Below are 18,698 nucleotides of genomic sequence, written 5' to 3'. Positions count from 1 at the left end.
GAATGCTTAAAATACCAGCATTTGGGAAGTGGAGACAAGAGGATCATAAACTCAGTCATTCTTGAATACATAGTGAATTGAGGCCAGCTTGGGCTACATGAGACTCTATCCCAATTTTTCTTTTTCTAGGATCTTTGCCTTTTGAGTCATATGGGAACCTTCAGTACAGAGATTAATAAAGTTGCTCTTGTTATTTAAGGCTCTTTCTTAGAGTCACCCAGTGATAATGCATTCTTATTTATTGGCTTGAGTCTATAGCTCATTATACTTTAGGAATAATCAAATTTTGATTGAATTTTGATGGAATGGCTGGGGCTGTAGCACAGTTGGTGAAGTGTTTTCCTTGCAAGAATGAGGGTCTGAATTTGATCCAGAGCCCACATAGAAATGTTCCAGGTATGGTGGAACATGCTTATAATCCTAGGACAGGAGAAATCCCTAGGACTCCCTGTTTAATCAGTCTAGCTTAAGAGATTGAGAATATTTCTTAAGAGGACAGCAGAGGGTGTCTATTGGCCTCTGCATGAGTATGAACACTCAGACATGTGTATCCAACAATTAAAAATCAACTATATTTGCTACAGCAATGACTTGGTGGTTATAAGTGCTTGCTTGCTCTTCTGAAGGACCCACGTTTTGTTCCTAGCATCCCCATCAAGCAGCTGTTTATAGGATTACATCTATTGGTCTCTAGTCTGTTTCTGTCTTCCTTTTAGCTTTATTTATTTATTTATTTTTATGTCTATGAGCTTGAGCATTTGTTTACGTACCACATGTGTGCTGGTGCCCACAGAGACGTAAAAAGAGCATTATAGACAGTGGTGAGCTTTCCCAAGTGGGTGTGCAGGGAACTAAGCCTAGGTCTTTTGGAAGAGCACCCAGTGCTCTTAGCATCTGAGCATCTCTCCAGTCCTTAGCCCAGTCTTTACTGGTTCCATTCACGAATAACATTCACGAATACCCATTCACGAATAACAGCAGTCACACCTGCTATGGTCACTTCCAAGAGTTGGGAGAGCCTAATCCTATAGGTGAGAACTTTTGAGCTGTAGTTGCATTAACTGTATGTTTGTATTCCCTTTTCTAGTGCTGATTATAAACCCAAGAAAATTAAGACAGAAGATATCAAGAAGGAGAAGAAAAGAAAGCTAGAAGAGGAGGAGGTTAGTAAAGGTTTTTAAGGTTTAGGTTTTTATAAAACATCTTAAAAACATGAACTTTTTCTTTTCTTTTTCTTTTTTTTTTTAAATTTTGTGTGTGTGCTTGCACAACATGGTACACATGTGGAAATCAGGGGATAGCTTTTAGAAGTTGGTTCTCCTCGAATCGAACTATCAGGCTTGACAGCAAGGGTCTTTTAACTGCTTAGCCATCTAATTGTTCCCAAAACAACTCTTGAGACAATTGAGTTTTAGGAATTTATTGGTTTGTTGTAATAGTAACAGTGTGGAGAGAAGTTTTAGAAGCAAGTTGTGTCTGTGGCACTGAGTGTGCCAAGATCTTGAAGTGACCCCAGAGTATCTTGAAGTTATCCTAATTTAAAGTCCTTTAATGAATGCCCTCTTGGTCATAGCATGTAGTCTAAGCTCTTGAGCACCACTTCTCAGTCTGGCCTCTGCATCCTGTCCTTCATTTTGTTCTTCTGAGCTCACCTTGCTCCAGCCATATTGGCTGCCTCTGTTTTTCATACCAAGTTCTGTGCTTCAGAGCTCTTGTTTGTAGTACATGCTGTTCTTTGTTTTGTCTGAAATACACATTACTCCCTCCCTTCTACTAGCTTTTAATTGTTTTTAAAAATCTTTTTTACTTTACTTTTTTTTACTTTAGTTGAAGTGCTTTTCTAAGGATTTTATTTGGTGCTTGTGGTATTATATTTTAAATAGAATAATATTTTTTTGGTATTTTTAATTTCTTGTACTAAAAAGTTGTTAGTCAGGAATTTCATAAATAGATGTCAGCAATTCCTAACGCTCTTAAACTTGGGCTTTTGAATAGAATTTTTAAATTTTATATTCCTTCTGAAGTTAGTCAATGCTGTGGACAAAATTAAAGCACTAATGATTTAAAATTAAAGTAATGATAGTGATAGTGGGGGCACAGGGTTTTTAAAATTATAATTTTAAGTCTGGGTGTGGTGGCACACACCATTAATCCCAACACAGGAGGCCAAGAAAGGGGGATGTATGAGTTTGAGGCTGCCCAGGGACACTTTGGGAGACCCTATCTTGGAGTGGTGTAAGTAATTTGATCTGGTATGGTGACTACAAACTTGCAATGAAGTGTGTGGGGGGGTGATTATGAGATCAAAGTCTAGCCTGGGCTGCAGACTAACAAATGTCATTCATCACAGTAGTAAGAATTTGATATCCATATCCTAATGTAACAGATATTTACTTCATCCCAGACAGTTTATCTATATAATATGTGTCTTTTAATTCTTGTGACTATATCATAAGAGATAACTCCATCCTTATTGGCAAATGTGTAAACTTGAGATTTAGAGAGGTTGGTCATTTGTTAGAGGTTGTATAGCTACTGAATTGTATATCCAGAATTTGTTCTCATATACTGTGGGTCTAGAATCAACCCCCCTCCCCCTCATGTTATCTTGTCTTCCTTGTGAGAGTGTGCTGGTCTTTTTACTTCACAAGAAGGAAGAAGAAAGGTCTTCAGTAAAATACTGTTTAAAATATACATGGGTATAGTGAGCTGAAGAGATAATCAGGTCCTGCAGTTAGAAGGTTATAGTTTTTCAGATCATTAATGTCTGCTTAGCAGAAGTTCAGGTTAATGAGAACCAGCGTATGGAATTGATAGTGAAATGTTAAGTAGCCGTTACAGTAGTCAGCCACTCTTCTCATTTAGATAATCAGTATAGACTAGTTAAAGAAGTGTAAAGTTGCTTTGTCTTTATGTAAAATGGCTCTACTCTTTATTGAACAGTTTGGAAAGACAATTTTTGACTTTATATTTTATGCTTTTGTTTAGCACTCCCCTCCCTGTGGGGGGAAAATAGAGGTTGAAAGACTGAATTTTGATACATAGTCTTCTTATGGTGGGAACCCTAGATTTCACAATTAATTATTAGACCTCAACTGGCATTCCATTTTTATTTTTATTTCTGTGATTGTTCTGATATCTATCTCTTGGTTACTGGTTATCCCAATTTGAAGCTTGAAAACCTACAGTGTGCCAGGTGGGGGTGGCGTATGCCATTAATCCCAAGCATTTAGGAGGCAGAGGCAGGTGGATCTCTGAGTTCAAGGCCAGCCTCGTCTACATAGAGAGTCTTAGGATAGCCAGGGCTACAAAAAGAAATCCTTTCTCAAAAAAGAAAACCTACAGTATGGGCAGTGGTTTCCTGATGGGATCATATTCATGCCTGTTTAAAAGCTGTTCAGAGAATGTCTTAACTGAACAGCATTTCCCTATCCTGTGTTGTGTTTCAGCCTAAGTAGTAAATATCATCTGAATTAATGTAATTCTTTAACACCTCCTCCCAATAGAAAGTGCAGATGTTATTTTTTTTCCATTTAAATTTATTTTTAAATAACATAAAAATAGGAACATTTTATGTATTAGTGTGGTAATATTTTTTAAATGTTTATTATTTATTTTTCTGTTGCTGTAATAAACCTGACAAAAGCAACTTAAGGTCAAGGTTACTTTGGATTATGGCTTAAAATAGTTTATGTTACTGTGGTAAATAAAAGTGATGTCTGGTCATGCTATACTCTTACATAGCCAAGAAGTAATTGATTAATCATGGGATGATGTTGCCCACAGTTAACAGTGAGTCTTCTCTCCTTAGCCAACCCTCTGGAAATCTTCTCAGACATGATAAGGTATCTTCTTAGATCCTAGGTTTATCAAACTTGACAGTGAGGACTATCGCAAGTTTACACCTGGACTTGTTAACAGAAACACAAAACTTCCTCCTACCATTTCATCTGTGTCTCCAAAGTCCTGTTTATCTCAACACTTTCAACACTTACAGTTCAGACTCTTCTAAGATTCAATTTCCTAATTCTGAGTCCCTATGAAATAAAAATAAATTACACACTTGCAATATACAGAGGCAGAGAGTAAACATGACCATTTCAAAATAGGGGAATGGAAGGGAAGATCAGACTAAAACAAGATTGAAATATGGCAAAAACAAAAACAAAAAACACTAAGCTTCTACAGTTTCATGTCTGTCACCTGGGGCCTTTGGTGGCATCATATGGACTCTAGTAGGCTTGGGTGGCCTGTCCCTCTTGTCCTGTTACTTGCAGCACACATAACTTATATCTTGGCTCCCAACTCTGCCTGCACCTTTCCTCAGTGGTGGTCCCATGGTTCTGGCATCTCTACCATCTTAAGGCTCCATTAAAACTCAGGCTTTACCTGGATGTTTCAATTAATGTCTTCTTGGAGCCTGAGGAATCTGACCCTGCAGTGTACATTGCCTGGCCTCGGTGGCTTTCTGGGTCCTTGGTGTATGTAAGCTTTTATGACTCTGTAACTTGAATTTTGCATGCCTGCAAAACTGGCATAATGATGTTGCTAGGTTCTGCTTCCAACTGTAGATGTAATCTGGCCCCTTCTACAAAGTTGTTAAGGCCTCAGTGTGCTTTGGCAGATAAGCCTGGTACAGTTGTGTTGAAGACGAGAAAATGGGCAGAGGAGTAGGTTTCTCCTAAATGGTGTTATCTTCTTAACAAGTTGCAGCTACTTTGTCTGCACCTGCTCTGTCTGTAACTTGAGATTTTTGGTCATTCTTCTTTCCTGACCAAATTACACATTTTTTCCTGTCTTGGCTTACTAAGAGCAGCGAGTGGAAACCAAGCTATAGTTTGGTTTTATACTGCTTTTAAATTTCTTCCACAGAACATTTTATTTCATTGTTTTTTAATTAGTCTTACTGATATTCTCAGACACAGGAAAAATATAGCCAGATTGTTTTTCTGAATAATAATAGATGCTAATCTAGTTCCCCAAGTAATCTTCTGCTCCTCTGAAACCTCACAAGGTGGCAATTACTTGTATATTTCTATCAGCTGTCTTCTACATTCCCATTGAACTTTGTTTACAGTATTCTAGGACTTCTCTACTTGGTAGACCCAATACTTCCTCATTCAGATATACCCATAAACCAATTCAGAAGTCCTACAAGCCACATGACTGGATAGAATAACAGTTCCACTTCTTAGTACAAATTTCTGTATTACTTATTGTTGTGACAAGTTTTTATTTATTTATTTTTTAAAGAAAATCAACTTGAAGGAAAAAGTCTCATGATTTTGGCTCATGATTTGAGAGTATAATCTATCATTTCATGGCATACATGTCGGTAGCAGGAGTATAAGGTAGATGGTCACATTGTATCTGCACTCAGGCAATAGAGAGGTGAATTGCTCTTATTCTTCTTACTTTCTCTCCCCCTCCACTCATTCTGTCTGGCACCCCAGACCTTAAGATAGTGTGTTTTCCATCTTCTGTTAAAAACTCTGGCAAAACCCACTCATGGCTCAGTGCTGTGTTTCTGTGGTTCCAAATCCTGTCAAGTTGACTATGAAGATTAACCATCAAAGCATATGATACATTTTTTGTTTACTTTTTAATTTATTATTGCAGATTTGTTTTATTTACTTTGTGTTTTCCCCATGAGTATCTATGTTCACCCACATGCACGTGCTCACAGAAACCAGTAGAGGGCGTCAGATCCCTTGGAATTGGAACTAGTTGGTTGTGAGCCACCATATAGGTTCTGGGAACCAAACCCAGTCTTTGGCAAGAACAGAATATGTGTGTGTGTGTGTGTGTGTGAGAGAGAGAGAGAGAGAGAGAGAGAGAGAGAGAGAGAGAGAGAGAGAGAGAGAGAGAGAGAGAGAGAGAGAGAGAGAGAGAGAGAGAGAGAGAGATCCAACCCCTATTACCTTCCTTCCAATCCCTGTCCTGTCTCTTACCCAACTTTGCCTCTCATTCATTGTTTTTGTTTTTAACCCACTGTGTCCACTTAGTGCTTCCTTAGAACATGGATGTGGGACCATAGTTAGCCTCTTAGGACTTGCATCCTTGAAGTAAACAGACTCTTCTTAACCTGGCAGTAACGGTGGTTGGTTGATTTGTTTTTGAAACAGGCTCTTGTTATGTATCCCAAGCTAACCTAGTACTTGTTAGGTCCCATTGGTGCTGACAGTCTGTCTGCTATAGCTTCCTGAGTGGTAGAATCAACAGGTATGTACTACCATGCCTGGCTGATATTCTTTTATTGTGCCACTGTGAGCAGTTCACAGTTGAGAATATTCTGTCTTTGTGTGTATAAATAAGCAGCAGTACCTGAGTCAAAGAATTCCCTTTCAGGTAGAATACTAAATAAATTTTTATTGCATAGCTTTTCTATACTTTGTTAGATATGAAGAGATTAAAAATGAGTAGATTTTTAAAGTGAGGAAGATCCCCAGGCTTTCCTCATGTTGTATTATTTGTCAGAGGGACTGGGAAAATACTGACTCTAGTATAAATTATCAATAAATTTTTATCTGGGGTGGGGACTAGGTATAAGAGCTTCCAGTTTGAGCATTTTGTTTGTTTGTTTGTTTGTTTGTTTTCAAGACAGGGTTTCTCTGTGTAGTGCTAGCTGTCCTAGAATTTGCTCTGTAGACCAGGCTGACCTTGAACTCAGATTTCTGACTGCTTCTGCCTCCCAGGTGCTGGGGTTAAAGGTGTTTGCACCACCTCCGAGCCAGTTCCACATTTTTTGTTTATAGTTTTTCTTTTGAGTGGCTCCTCAAAATAGCTTCCAGGTGTGTAATTGGTCCTGCCTTAAGACTTTTCTGTTTCTTTATAGGATGGCAAATTGAAAAAAACCAAGAATAAAGATAAAGATAAAAAGGGTGCCGAGTCAGATAACAAGAAAAAGAAGCCGAAAAAGGAAGAGGAACAGAAGTGGAAATGGTAACCTTCAAGCACTGGGTCCAGATGTCAGGCTCGATTTGATTGTGCAGCCTAATTAAGAGTTGAATTATTAAGTTTTAATTTCCTGACATCTGAAGGGGAAATACTTAAAAAAAAATCCCTAGCTGAAATAAGTTTTGGGGTCCTGATGAAGTAATTTCCTAGCTCTAAACCTAGTGAATCTTAAAACAAGTAGTTTCTTCTCATTGAATACAACAGGCTATAGAAGTAGCCTATGTGTAGAAAGGTATTCAGCATAGGAGGAAAGCACAAATGCATTTATTCATTCCTTACAAATTATACCTACTAGTGGTGTAATATCTCAGTGCATGGATACCCACCCTCTATAATGTTAAATTAGGCTAAGCCTACCTTTTTTTATGCTGAGAATTATTAACATACTTTCCAGTATCTTTTTCTAATTACTCAGTTCATTATTGCTATTAGAAGTACATTTACTGTCAAATCATGTTTGGGAAAACTGCCTAATAGGAAACCTCCACCAGAAAATCTTGGTGACTATTTGTGTAATTGTAGAAAAGTGAAGATCTTTTGAAGTAAAGTATAAACAGCCATAATGAAATTATTGATATAACACATCAAAAACTAAAATTTTCAGGCTGGGGTAATAGACTACTTGGTAAATTGCTTGTGGCACAAGCATTCAGATCCCTAGCACTCCTGTAAAAAGCAGAGCACAGCAGGATTCATCTGTAATCAGTGTTGAGGTAAAGATGGACAAATTCCTGGAGCTTCCTGGCCATTGAGCCTACCTGGATTTGAGAGCTCCATGTTGAGTTAGAAAACCTGTTTAAAAAATAAGGTAAGACAGCCATGAGGGGACCTCTTAACAGTGGAGCCAGTGATTATCCCTAGTGTGCAAATGGACTTTGGGAGCCCATTCCCTATTGCAGTCCAGATATACTAAGAGGGCTTAGGCCCTCCCCCAAATGATGCGACAGACTTTGATGATCCCCCGTGGAAGGCCTCACTATCCTTGGAGAGTAGTGGCGTTGGTGGGGGGCATGGGGGAATGAGAGCTGAAGGGAATGGGGGGATTGATAGGTAAAATAAGATTGTTTCTAAAAAAAAAAAAAATGCAAAAAAAAAAAAAAAGACAGCCATGAGAAAAACACTTGAGATTTACCTCATAAGAGATTTACACATAAGCACCTGCAGTCCCACAGATGTACACACATGTGATCACAAAAATACCTGCAACCAATTGTTTTTTGTTGTTGTTGTTTTTTAATCTATTTTTTAAAAAAATAACAAAACCAATGATGTATGTGGTGGGTTGAGTATGTGTTTCGGAGGGTATGTGATAGTCAGAGGATAGCTTCTTTTGGAATTGATATTCTTTCCCCTTTATTGGGTGTTGGGGATCAAACTTAAGTTGCCAGGCTTTACACACACACACACACACACACACACACACACACACACCCCACCCACCCACCCACCCACCCACCTACCTTACTTTCTGAGCCATCTTATTGTCCCATAAGTTTTTTTTTTTTTCTTTTTTTCTTTTTTTTGGTTTTGTTTTTTGTTGTTTTGTTTTGAGACAGAGATACTGTCCTGGAACTTGTTCACTAGATCAGGCTGGCCTCAAATTCACAAGAGATCTGCTTGTTTCTGCCTCCCAGGTGCTGGGATTAAAGGTGTGTGTCGCCACTGCCCAGCTTAAATTGAAATTTTTAAAGTTGAGAGATTGCTCATTGGTTAAAGGCACTTGTTGCCAAGCCTAATCACCTGAGTTTGATTCCCAGAACTCACATGATAGAAGGAGAGAACCAACTCCTTTGTTTGTTTATGTGGTGGATTACGTCTTTGGGATGAAGCCTAATTGATCATGGTGGATGATCTTTTTGGTTATCAGGGTGACTGTGACCTCATAAAATGAATTTGGCAATGTTCCTTCCACACTCAATTATTTGTATTTATTCTCTAACTTTGGTTATTTATTTAGAAAAGTGATGTCTCCAGCACCTCTGAGGAATGGGAAACAGCAGTGCCCAGGGAGGTGGTAGAGAACAGTTGAGCAGAAATGTGATCCTGTACTCAGTGACTGTCATGTTGGTGTGACATCTTGTTAGTTAAAAGGGGAGTGTATAAAAGGAAGATGGCAGAGCTTGGGAACCCTATAGGGATCAGAGCTAAGCAACAAAATACGTATGTCTAGTTATGTTTTGGGTTTTGTTTTTGTTTTTTTAAAGCTTTTATTTCATTTTTTCACTGATCTTTCTTAGAGTTTGTTCACAGAATAGTGATACACTTTTATGCACCAACTCCTTTTCATTTTTGAGACAGGGTATATATGGCAGGTTGCATCTGCCTCCCAGTGCTCATATTAAAGGTGGGTGCCATCACACCAGGCTTCTAGTAAAATAATCTTTAAAATAAATGATTATGTAAATTAGGAGTTATTGGGAATCATGGGAATGGTTAAGTGAGTAATTATCAGTCATTGGATTTCTCTGGTGGGTGCTCAAGAAATGTAGACTGGATTTCTTTGTTATTAGGAACTCCCTGTGGCCTCATCTCTTCTTATGAAACCTAATGTAGATGGAATCTTACCTTGTGTATAGAATCAGGTGCCTTTGAGGGCTTTGTGTCCCAGTTTTACTTTTGGAGATTGAAATCATCATGTTTTGCCCTACACTAATTAAGAGATCAAAACTTGTGTTTTAATTCTCATTTTTATTCAAGGGGGAGCTGGTTAGCATTTAAAGGTGGTTAGTTTAGAAATGAACAGTTTTTTGCTGTAGATTATGCATGCTTTTTATCAAACCTCATTGTTCAATTAACCTTAAATACTGTCCAGTGGTGTAGTGTAAGCTGCAAGAGATGGAGCATTTTTATGTTTTCCTTTACTTTCTTAGTGAAAGAAATAACATACTACCAGCACTGCACAAGTAGCCTTTCTTCAGAGTCTGACCACAAAAATATATTAACTCTTTCTCTGTTTCATTATCATGGGAATGGGAAAATAGCCCAGGTTTCTGTGACTTTCTTTGATGTTTTATGTTTTCCTCATAAAGATAATGTTAGATATGGTGGCAGTATGCTTTTGATCCATTCATGCAATGCATTTAACTTATGTGACCCTGTTACCTATTATAGAACTGCATATGGTTTCAGCTCTGCTGCTTTGGGTTAAACCTCAAGTTTCACTCAGATTTAAGAACTATTCTATTCAATGACCTAAAGAGATGGCTCAGTGTTTTAGAACACCTGCTGATCTTACAAAGGACCTGTTTAGTTAACTCATAACCCTCTGTAACAGCCCTCTTCTGGACACTGCATGCATGTAGTATACATACATACATACATACATACATACATACATACATACATACATACATACATGTAAACACTCACATACATAAAATAAAGTCTTTAAAAAGGAAAAACAAAAGCATGCATGAATCTGTAGTAAAAACTTATTGTTGTTAAATCAAAATCTTTAAAGACAAAACCAAAACAAGAACCAATTAATTCTAAACAGATGATTCTTTACCAAAAGACTTGAAACTGCCTGGTTTATCACTCCAGGGTTGGGTTGGAATTTAAATGGCATTTCAAGGAAAGTGTTAAGAAGTTAGGAATATAATATTGTAAAGGAGTTAGTACTAAAAGACCAGGGCTTATGGGTCATGTCAGTGATAATGGAAAAAGAAAAGGTAAGAAAGAAAAAAACCTTAAAGGATATGTATTGATATTCTTCTGTAATCTAATCTGCCCTTCATTCCAGAAATCTATAGTGTTGGCTTTTAAATCTTTTAAATCAAACTCATAGAGACCCACCTGCATGTGAGCAAAATATTCATAGACACAACGTAAATAAGTAAAAATTTCTGGTGGGCGAGGAAGAATCAGACTGCCTGTAGTTGCCTTGGCTGGCCTTTGATTCCTGGCTCAGTTTTACATTTTTCCTCAGCCTTCCATGTTACTGTAACTGTAGTGCCATGGCATTATGATCAATAAGAAATTCTTTGGGTACTCACAATATTAACCCTTTATTAAATTTCCAACTTTCAGTTACTTTCTTTCATTGTGGGTTGCCTTTCACTTTCATGAATATACCATTTGATCTATAGGTATTTCTAATTTTGATGTAGCCCAACTTATGGGTGCCCCTGTTTTTTTCTTTTGGTATTATAGCCAAGAAATCAGTGCCAAATCCATTGTTATAAAGGTGTTCCCTGTTACTTTCTCCTAAATGTCCAAATGTATTTTAGCTCTTCTATTTAGAATTTTAATTTCTTGGTTCATTTTGAGTTAACATTTCTAAATAGTATTAAAGGACTTGCCCAGTGTCATTCTTTGCAAACTCCATTGTTTAGAATTTGTCCTCTAACTCTTGTTGGCAATTACTTGACATTATATGTTGACTGCAGTTTTATATAGCAGTATTATTACAGCTTGATGGGATTCCTGTATTTCTTACTCTGTTTCTGAACTTTGTTTAAAATATTGGATTTGGAGTTAATTAATAGCAGAACAAGCCAGGGAGTGGTGGCACACGCTTTTAATCCCAGCACTTGGGAGGCAGAGGCAGGCAGATCGCTGGGTTTGAAGCCAGCCTGGTCTATAGAGAAAGTTCCAGGATAGTCAGGGCTACACAGAGAAACCCTGTCTGAAAACAACCCCAAAAACAAAGCCCTCAAACCAGAATAGGAGTCCAAAAAATTCTTTTTGTTTAGAGGTATCGATACGGGTGGAGTCTGACAAATTGAAAAATAATCTGTATGTCAGATGCATTCTGATTGTTTTCAAGCTTTATAGAGCTGTCCATCTATAAAGGAGGTGTTAAAGACATCTGCCAATTGCAATGTATGATCTTTCAATAGACCTTGACCTGTAATATACATTGGATCTCATTGATGAATTTCTAATTAGACTAAATACTAGAATGACACTAGAAAATTAGTGATTTTGTTAGATCTGATATGTGTTATAGGTATGTGTGAGAAGATCATTTTATAAGGATAATTGCTAAAGTATTATATATTTATTCACAATTAACTTTACCAGTCAGAATTGAAATGCATTATAATAGAAATATAATTTCAATAGTTCTTTATATTTATATATATGTCTCACAATTAATTGTACTATCTATAGTTTTTATGTATACTTGATTTTCTTTTAAATAAAAATGTTTCAGAAACCTGCAATTTATTTAGAATTTTGCCTCAAGTGTCTATTAGATAGCTCAATGTATTTCAGAAGTGCCTTCAAGTCAGTGTGCATCAGTTAAACTGTTATTTCAATCCTTTTGTTACATTTGAACTTTTTTGATTGTTATGTTTTGTTTGTTTTCTTGAGACAAGGTGGAACTAGATAGACCAGGCTGTCCTAGAACTCAGTTCTGCTTGCCTCTGTATCCTGAGTGCTGAGGCTAAAGATGTGTGACATCCTGCCTGGCTGTGTTGTGTACTTTTCCCAAACTTTGACCTGCATGTCATTAGTATAGTAATGTCTCCTTTGTGTATACCACTGTGGCATATTATTAAGATTACTATGATAGAACAGTTACCCCATTTTCATATTACCTAGTTATTGCTGGGCTCTTTGAGTGATGGTCTTTAATCTGAAACTCATTCTTTCATCTTGCTTGAAATTGCTGTCTTTTTCAGTGAGATGTAGGTTATTGTTATCCAGCTTTTGAATGAGTGTCTAATCAATTGATAGGTAAGGATCTTTTATTGTGTGATCACTCAATTCGCCTTTGTTTTTGAAAGGTGGGAAGAAGAACGCTATCCTGAAGGCATCAAGTGGAAATTCCTAGAACATAAAGGACCCGTGTTTGCTCCACCATATGAGCCTCTTCCGGAGGGTGTCAAGTTTTATTATGACGGTGAGTTATTTCAGGTTGTCTGAATTTTGGCTAAGAAGGGTTTGCTTCTGTTGGGATAGAAAATGAAGGCACCGCCTCTACTGGACAGTCCTATCTAGTTACTTCACTTTGTTTTACTGACCTTGTATGGTTCGGGAAATGTCGGGTGTTTAATTCATAAGGGCCTATTTGCTGCTTTAAAAAATACCATAAGAAAAGGGGCTATTGGTGTCTTATCTGTAATCCTAAAAAGGTTTATGTTTGTGGTTCGCAGCCAGCCTATGGCCTACTCACTGAAGGTTTTTTTTTATCTGAATTCAGTATTTAGGAAGCTGTTCTGTTCTGTGGAGTTGTAATAAATGCTACTTGAATAGTAGCATTTTATTTTAGTAATAATATATGCCAGCTAACTTCTTATTACTAGTAATAGTATTGTCAAAGGATTAGCTGCCTGTAGGTAGAAACCATAAGGTACCTCACTCTCTGTAGTACAACACTGCCTTTGATGGGTGAATTTTAAAGAAATGCTCTGCCTAGGTCTTGTTTTTGTTTGTTTACATATTTATCTACCTATCTATTTATTTAGACAGTCTCATTCATTCATTTATTTATCTATTTATTTATTTATTTATTTGATGAATGTTTGAGTGTTCTATCTGCATGTACAACTTTATGCCAGAAAAGGGCATCAGATCCCACTATAAATGGTTGTGAGCCACCATGTGGTTGCAGGGAATAGAACTCAGGACATCTGGAAGAGCAGCCAGCGCTCTTAACTGCTGAGCCGTCTCTCCAGCCCAAGATATTTCTGACTACATAGCCCTGTCTGGACTGGAACTTGATCATGTAGATCAGCCGGCCTTGAGTTCAATTGATTGACCTGCCTCTGCTCCCAAGGCATGTGCCACCTTACCTGGCTTATTTGGATCTCTTGGAACTTTCCATTTTGGCTGAGAGTTACATCATTTGTGTTTTTGTCCTTGAGTTGAGAGATTTCACAAGCCTTTTACTGACAGTGTATCAGGTTGTAATGTCCAACTGACTTCTTCATTCCTATAGTTCTGTCCAAGCATGCTAGAAGACTCTATGCATGCAAACCTAGTATGCAAACCCTAAGTATGCTTAAGATTCACAAAATATACCTGGGCTCCTTTAATAGATGAGGGTTAGGACAGGGTGCTTGTAAACCAAGTAGTCTTTTCACCAACATGGGGAAACACTGGACAGGAAAGCTACTGAGAAGTACCTGTGGTATGTCTCTTTGACCATCAGCAATGCTTCAGAACCATAGATGCCTGTGAGTTTAGGATGGGATCGGCTTATTAACATCCAACATTTCAAATCTGGATGTCAGATTTTATATTTTATATTTTATATTTTTTATATGTCAGATGTCTTTTTTTTTATATTTAAACTACAAAACACTACAAAGTGAAACACTTAGGGCCAACAAGATGGCTCCGTAAGGGCACTTCCTGTGAAGCCTGAATACCTCAATTTAATATCTAGCACCTACATAGTGAAAGAGGAGAGGAAAATCCTGCATGTTGTCAGTGACCAGCGCACTGCATACATATATACACATGCAATGAAAAAAATGTGAAGCTTTGGATGCTCCATATCATTAAAGATATTATGTGACATTACTTGAGGATTTAAAACAGCGTGTATGAAACAAATTTGTTATAAACCTGGGTCTCATTCTCAAGATAACTCATTTCTTTCTTTCTCTCTCTTTTTTCTTTTTCTTTTTTTCTTTTAATTTACTTAATTTATTTTGAGGCAGGGTCTCACTACATAGCCTTGGCTGGCCTCAAGCTCAGAGGTCCACCTGTCTCTGCCTCCTGAGTGCTGGAATTAAAGATGAGCACCACCATGCCCAGCCTGATACCTCATTTCTTTCTCTCTCTCTCTCTCTCTCTCTCTCTCTCTCTCTCTCTCTCTCTCTCTCTCTCTCTCTCTCCTCTCTCCTCTCTCTCTCTCTCCAATCCCCCCTCTAAAATCTGGTGATGGGGGGAGAAAGAAATGAAAGCCTAAATACTTTGGGTTTCAGATGTTTCGGGTAAGGGATGTTCAATACATCAGGAAAATGTGTTTATTGAATATGCTTGTATTTAGACACCCAAGTCCTAGCAATAGAGACTACTGATTCAATCTGTTTAGGAAGTTAACAGCATAAAACACTCCATGGTCTGACTGCTAAACAGTTTGATCAAAAAACACAAGACTGCCTATACATTGGATATTCTTTAAGAAATTACTTCCTGGTGAGGACATGAAGTCTAAAACCTTGAAAAAGACAATTGGGTATTTTGTAGCCTCTTCTGTGCTTATTAGCTTAAAAAAGCTCACCTGGAAAAGCCTCACTATAGACTAGATCCCTTTATCTTGGGATTCTCTTATTTTTCAGTATAGGAAACTAAGGCTTGGAACCAGCTCATTGTTGGCTATGGTCCCTTCCTCCATTTTTCCTGGCCCTCCACTACAGGAGCGCTGATGTTTTCTCTACTTGTGCTTCTGGGATTGCCTCCCTGTGGTGTAAAACTCCTACTTGTCCAAGCTGATGAGTAAGTACTGGTAGGCATGACCTAGTTGCTGAAGCACATAATTGCTGCCTCTGCTATGGACCTTCAATGTCAGGTGACTCAACAGTTACCATTTCCAGGAACTTAGCCTCTTCTACAAAGTGCTATTGCTGGGAACCTACACACCCTCTGCCCACTGCTCTGCTGTAGGATCTGTTTGTTAATCTTTCCATAGCCTGTTTAAAAAAAACCAAAAACAAACCTAGTAGCTTTTTTTATTGGGACAAAGCCAGTGAAATAGTCCAAAGACACCCTCACCCTCAAAATAAAAACATAATGGAATCTTTAGTTTATGTGAAACATACCAGGAAACATTTTTTCTTTTTGTTTTATTTTGAGATGTTGGTTCTATAGCCTAGACAAGCTTCAAACTCATAATCCTCCTGAATGCTACAATAGGCCACTGACACCTTGGCCTCTGTTTTTTTCTTTATATGTGAAGCATGTTGCAGTTTTGATGGCCACTCTATTTCAGACCTGAGGGTGGGGTGGGGGAGGAACAGGAAAACCTCTTCCTCAAAGTCTTTTTCCAAGACAGAGACTTGATAGGACTGAGGAGGAACTATACCACCCATTGGCCCTTTAAATTATGTCTTCCAAGCTGAACCCCCGCTATCATACAAGTTTCAGTTTTTGTCCTTTATTCCCTGTGTCCATATAGCCAGGAGGAGCACATCCTGGCTATAACATAGACGGTCTTCTGAATTGTACAACAATAGGCTTCTAGTTAAGTTTTAGGTTTCTGTAATTAATACTTATGTAATTGGGAATCAGTGGGATTGCCTTTAATCTCATCAGAATGCAGCCAAATATTATTGTGGCATAGATTGATTCTTCATAGTATTGTAAAGTGGTAGGTTTTTTTGGAGGGGGGGGTCGTTTGTTTTTTGTTTTTAGAAAATATAGAAATTGGGCTTAGAAATACAATATTGGGAATTTGGTAGGTCAAACTCCTAAGTACTTTCCTTTCACTGACAGTTATGATCTAAGTAAGGTTCACAAAACTTATGCTTACTCCATAATTTCCTTATCAATTTAGTGGCTTTCCTTGTGAACACAGAGACTTTTATAGAGCAGCTTTTTTACATACACTTACATGCTGCCCAGACTCAGCCACACCTTGTGCTGTGGATTGATTGGGATTTCCTGAAAGAGGTGAGTTCCTGGTGCTGTTGCCAGTGTTTCAGGTGCAGTGTATTTCACTCTGTATGTACACTAGTGTTGCAGAAAGTGCTGTTTCTGCTGGGAAGGATGGCTCAGTGGGTAAATTACTTGCTATGCAAGCCTGATAGCCTAAGGCTGTTCCTTTAGAACCCACATCAGAGTTGAATGAAGTAGCATACTTTGTAATCCTGTCGTGTCCCCGTGGAGATTTGAGAAGTGAAGACAGAATTGGCATGAACCTCTGTGCCAGCTAGCCTGGATATATAACAGTGAACAAGATAGAAAGCAAAGACTGACACCTACGGCTCTGATCCCTACAGGGACACTGTTGCACACGTACACCCTACATACAGGAACACACACATATACATACAATGCAGTTTCTCATTCCAGGTCTAGGATTGAGGTACAAAACTTGGTATTATAGAGTCTTTTTTGTGATACTTTTGGTCTGTGAACCACACTTTTCGTATCAAGATTCTAGAGGAAGGTCTTATTTAGGCTTTTTATGTGGGAAATCTGGGCTTATATTATTCATATTCCACCCACGTAACTTTGAAGAAGAAAGATGCCTATTTCTTTTCCCCACAATTCCTTTCTTCCACTCCCTGCCCCTATCCTTTCCTCCCCTTCTTGAACAGAGGCTGCTTAGCTTAGCAGTGGCAGGAGTCCTTCTGAGGATTTGATTTTTAAAAACCATTGAAGAGGTGTAAAGGACCCTGCTTGCTGAAAGGAAAAGGAAGAGTGGCTGGGCCTTCCCCAGGTCATCCCTGTCCTGAGCAGGCACCTGGGAACAATTAACTGGCATAGTCTCCAAAAACCCAGGTAAATATATACTAAGGAGAAGGAGAAGTTATATTAAGTAGATATATAACAGTATGTTGCTCTGTTGTTGTTATAATTATGTGTCAGCAGACCTTTGTACACTTTGGAGAGGTAAGCCATTAGTAAAGATGTCTCCAGTATTCAGTACACATAGAATTTGAATGATGTGCCTCGCTGATCTGAACAATTTTCTTCCTTTAGGTAAAGTTATGAAGCTGAGTCCCAAAGCAGAAGAAGTAGCTACATTCTTTGCAAAAATGCTTGACCATGAATATACTACTAAGGAAATATTCAGGAAAAATTTCTTTAAAGATTGGAGAAAGGTATTATGGCCCATGTATTCATATTTTAGTAGTTCATAAAAGTGTTGACTGGGAGGTATAGTCCATGCATTAATGTTTTATCAACATTATTTAATCAACAATTTTTCTGAATTTTATTGTAGTAAAGGATGTATGTCTTTTGTTTCTTACTATTTTAATGGGGTTTTGTCCAACAATAATGTTTTTTTTTTCCTCTCAGCTTTTCATGTGACTGCAGGAAGGAGTTGATCAGATAGGTTAAACAGAAAACCTTAATTCCAACTGAACAAAGGACAGTTTGGTTTTTTTTTTTTTTTGCAGAGATGTCCTATGCTGTCATTGCACAGCATTAATCTGACCTATTCCATTTTGATTCATGTTGGCTTACCTATACTGTTAGTCTGGGTTAAAAATTGTATTATTCTCCAGTTGCATAATGTGAACAAAGGCTGAGTTAAAATTTACCATCTAAGGCTACCTAAAGGCAGATTTCATAAAAACAGGAGTAGTAGTCCTACAGAAGAATAAGAAAAAGTATTTCCTTACTAAATGTTTCTCAGGTTGCTGTTCCTATGTTTGGTGCTCATGAGTTTGTATTTTTGTCAAGAATCCCCCAAAATGAGTAATTTTTCTTCATGAGTCACTTAAAATATTTCTATACTAAAAGATTACAGCTTATTACAGAACAACACTTCCCCAAAAGAAAACACCTTACCAAGATTGGCTGCCTTTCTTGACACCTTTGACTTTAAAAAAAAAAAAAAAAAAAATTGCTTTGCTTACAGAGAAATAGGATGACTTACTAATATATTTACATTCTTTTCATTCAATTAGGAAATGACTAATGATGAGAAAAATGTGATTACCAACCTAAGCAAATGCGACTTCACACAGATGAGCCAGTATTTCAAAGACCAATCAGAGGCTCGGAAGCAGATGAGCAAGGAAGAAAAATTGGTATGATAGAATCTATTAAACTAGAAAATTTTAAATAATAATTACTTGTCTAGTTTTCTTGGTTCTTATGAGACAACA

General features: G+C 37.7%; 1 protein-coding gene across 1 annotated transcript in view; it reads left to right on the top strand.

Moving 5' to 3' along the window:
• Nucleotides 1–18,698, top strand: part of Top1 (DNA topoisomerase I) — an 84,772-nt gene that overhangs the window by 47,611 nt on the left and 18,463 nt on the right. The window contains 5 exon segments of the mRNA NM_001244034.1: nt 1,088–1,163; nt 6,836–6,942; nt 12,693–12,808; nt 17,563–17,684; nt 18,498–18,620. Coding sequence (NP_001230963.1) covers nt 1,088–1,163; nt 6,836–6,942; nt 12,693–12,808; nt 17,563–17,684; nt 18,498–18,620 — 544 coding nt within the window.

The sequence above is a fragment of the Cricetulus griseus genome, chromosome 6, assembly GCF_003668045.3.
Source record: "Cricetulus griseus strain 17A/GY chromosome 6, alternate assembly CriGri-PICRH-1.0, whole genome shotgun sequence".
Classification (NCBI taxonomy): domain Eukaryota; kingdom Metazoa; phylum Chordata; class Mammalia; order Rodentia; family Cricetidae; genus Cricetulus; species Cricetulus griseus.
This window is presented reverse-complemented; position numbering and strand designations above follow the sequence as displayed.